The 2,120-nt window shown below is 31.5% G+C and overlaps 1 protein-coding gene across 1 annotated transcript in view; it reads left to right on the forward strand.

Moving 5' to 3' along the window:
- LOC106459585 (dystrophin-like) overlaps positions 1-2,120 on the forward strand; it is a 165,762-nt gene that overhangs the window by 136,898 nt on the left and 26,744 nt on the right. The window contains exons 15-16 of the mRNA XM_022386100.1: positions 317-396; positions 1,262-1,339. Of these exons, the coding sequence (XP_022241808.1) occupies positions 317-396; positions 1,262-1,339 (158 nt within the window). The remainder of the gene's footprint in view (positions 1-316; positions 397-1,261; positions 1,340-2,120) is intronic.

The raw sequence follows: 2,120 nt of genomic DNA on the forward strand, positions 1-2,120 counted from the left end.
CGACGTCCAAGGAGGCGAGTAGTCCCTGTGGATTTGTGGCATGTAGTAAGTGGAGGAAGTCGTCTGTAGATGTTATGCCTGCCCAACACATATTTTGTGTGTGTTCAAAACCAACCAGCTTAACTTTTATCTATAAGTCAGAAGGAAGACAAGAAACTAGAAATAATGCCTTAATATTAAAAACAAGACTAAATATTGTTTCTTTTATTCTTCACATAATACCTCAGATCAGCTGTGTGCTAGAGGGTAAAAATTTCAGTATTTGAATTTCTCTTTTTAAATTTTTACTGAAAACCACTATTATTTTTTCAAATAGATTTGTTCCGATTGATAGCTGATGTAAATGGTTGTGCTGATGAACGGAAACTTGGTCTTCTGCTACATGACTGTGTACAGGTATATCTAATATAAATGTTAGGTCGTTTCTGAAGGACTGATATTACTAGTGGTAAAATTTTCCTTAAATAAGTACTCAGTTTTGGCCAGGACCTAGTATTACACTTATGGAGTATCAAGTTTTATAGCTGCAAGTTAATGACATCATTTCATAACTATCTAAATTTAACTGTTAAGAAATGTAGAAATAATAGAACTTAGTACCTATTTTTCGTGAAAAGAAGTTGTACTCTACAGGGAACTTAAAAAACAAGTGGTACTAAATTCCAGTTAGTATCAATCGAATTTCACTCCTGGATTATATCAGTTATAAATGTGCAGGAACATCACTGGATTTGTGTATGTTGTGTTATTGAAATTATATGATGATGTTGTTTCATGCAGTTTTGGATTTTCTTCATAATACTAAAGTTGACGTTGAATACATTGGGTTAGTATTTCATGTAATTGTGTTTTGAAGTAGCTACATTATGTTCTATGATATAAGGTTTTTGTTTTTTATTGTCTTATACAGTTTCTAAACAAAATTTACATAATTTATATCAGTTGAAGCCTCTCCTTACTAAAATGTATCATCACAGTATTTTCAGGAAATTTTAAAAAGCATTTTGTTTTCAAGACTCAAAATTATTTATAAATTACCTCTCAGAATTATAACGTTCGAAAGTAGTATAATTTTTTATTTTAGAAGTGGTATTGTAAATAAGTGATTTTTAAGAGAAAGAAAGTAACACAATTAGTAAGATACAGAAAAGAAATTGGAGATTTATTCTTACTTTTATAAAATATGTCTTTTTAAATCTTGTATGTATTGCCTCATAAGCTAGTGTGAAAATAATTTATGAATGTGTACAATTTGTTTTAGATTCCTAGGCTGTTGGGTGAAGTAGCAGCTTTTGGAGGAAGTAATATTGAACCTAGTGTGAGAAGTTGTTTTGAAAAGGTCAGTTTATACTTAATCTTATACTCACTGTTGAATATCTGATGAGATATGAATATAACTTGTATGTTGAAATTAAATTATATCTGGTCTCAGGGGTGTCATGCAACTAATTTTTTTGGGGGGAGTGGGGTAGAGATCTTAATCAGAAAACAAAGTATTTTTGTTATTAGTGGTGAATTAATAATAATAATCATACAAATGGTAATAGGAAAACTTTTACTTTTCATATCATTAAGTTTGTGCTGTTATTTTTATTAACTTATCGGTTTCCAATACAGATAAATATATTGAACATATATAATCCAATGTTTATAAATGGATTTGGTATTATTGAAACAATGTGTGGAAAGCAGTTAGGGGACAGGGAGACATGCCCACCCAGGGCCTATGGGCAAAACACCACTGCATAGTTATCAGAACTGTGAGCTACAAAGTGAATAGTATTTCCCTTTTTGAGAAAACTTTCATGTTAACTACTATATACGTGTGCCTTAATTCAAAACAGCACACATAAAACATAAAAAATCTTCACTTCTTTTAAGAATATACCAAAGTATGAGTGCAGTTATCGAACTTTAGATTTGATATTGTTGCGTCATCGAGATCATGTGATTCTCACGCTCTCTACTTTCTAGAATTATCCTGTACTTTGGCGAATGTTCTAGTTCTTACTAGATATAGGGTAGTCGGGTATATAAAAGAGGGGGACAACGTGACAAGGTAATGTGTGTGTAGATAGTGAGTAATTGAGCTGCAGTCACAGGGTATTGTTGAGTTAACG

This window comes from Limulus polyphemus, unplaced genomic scaffold (genome assembly GCF_000517525.1).
Source record: "Limulus polyphemus unplaced genomic scaffold, Limulus_polyphemus-2.1.2 Scaffold632, whole genome shotgun sequence".
Lineage (NCBI taxonomy): Eukaryota > Metazoa > Arthropoda > Merostomata > Xiphosura > Limulidae > Limulus > Limulus polyphemus.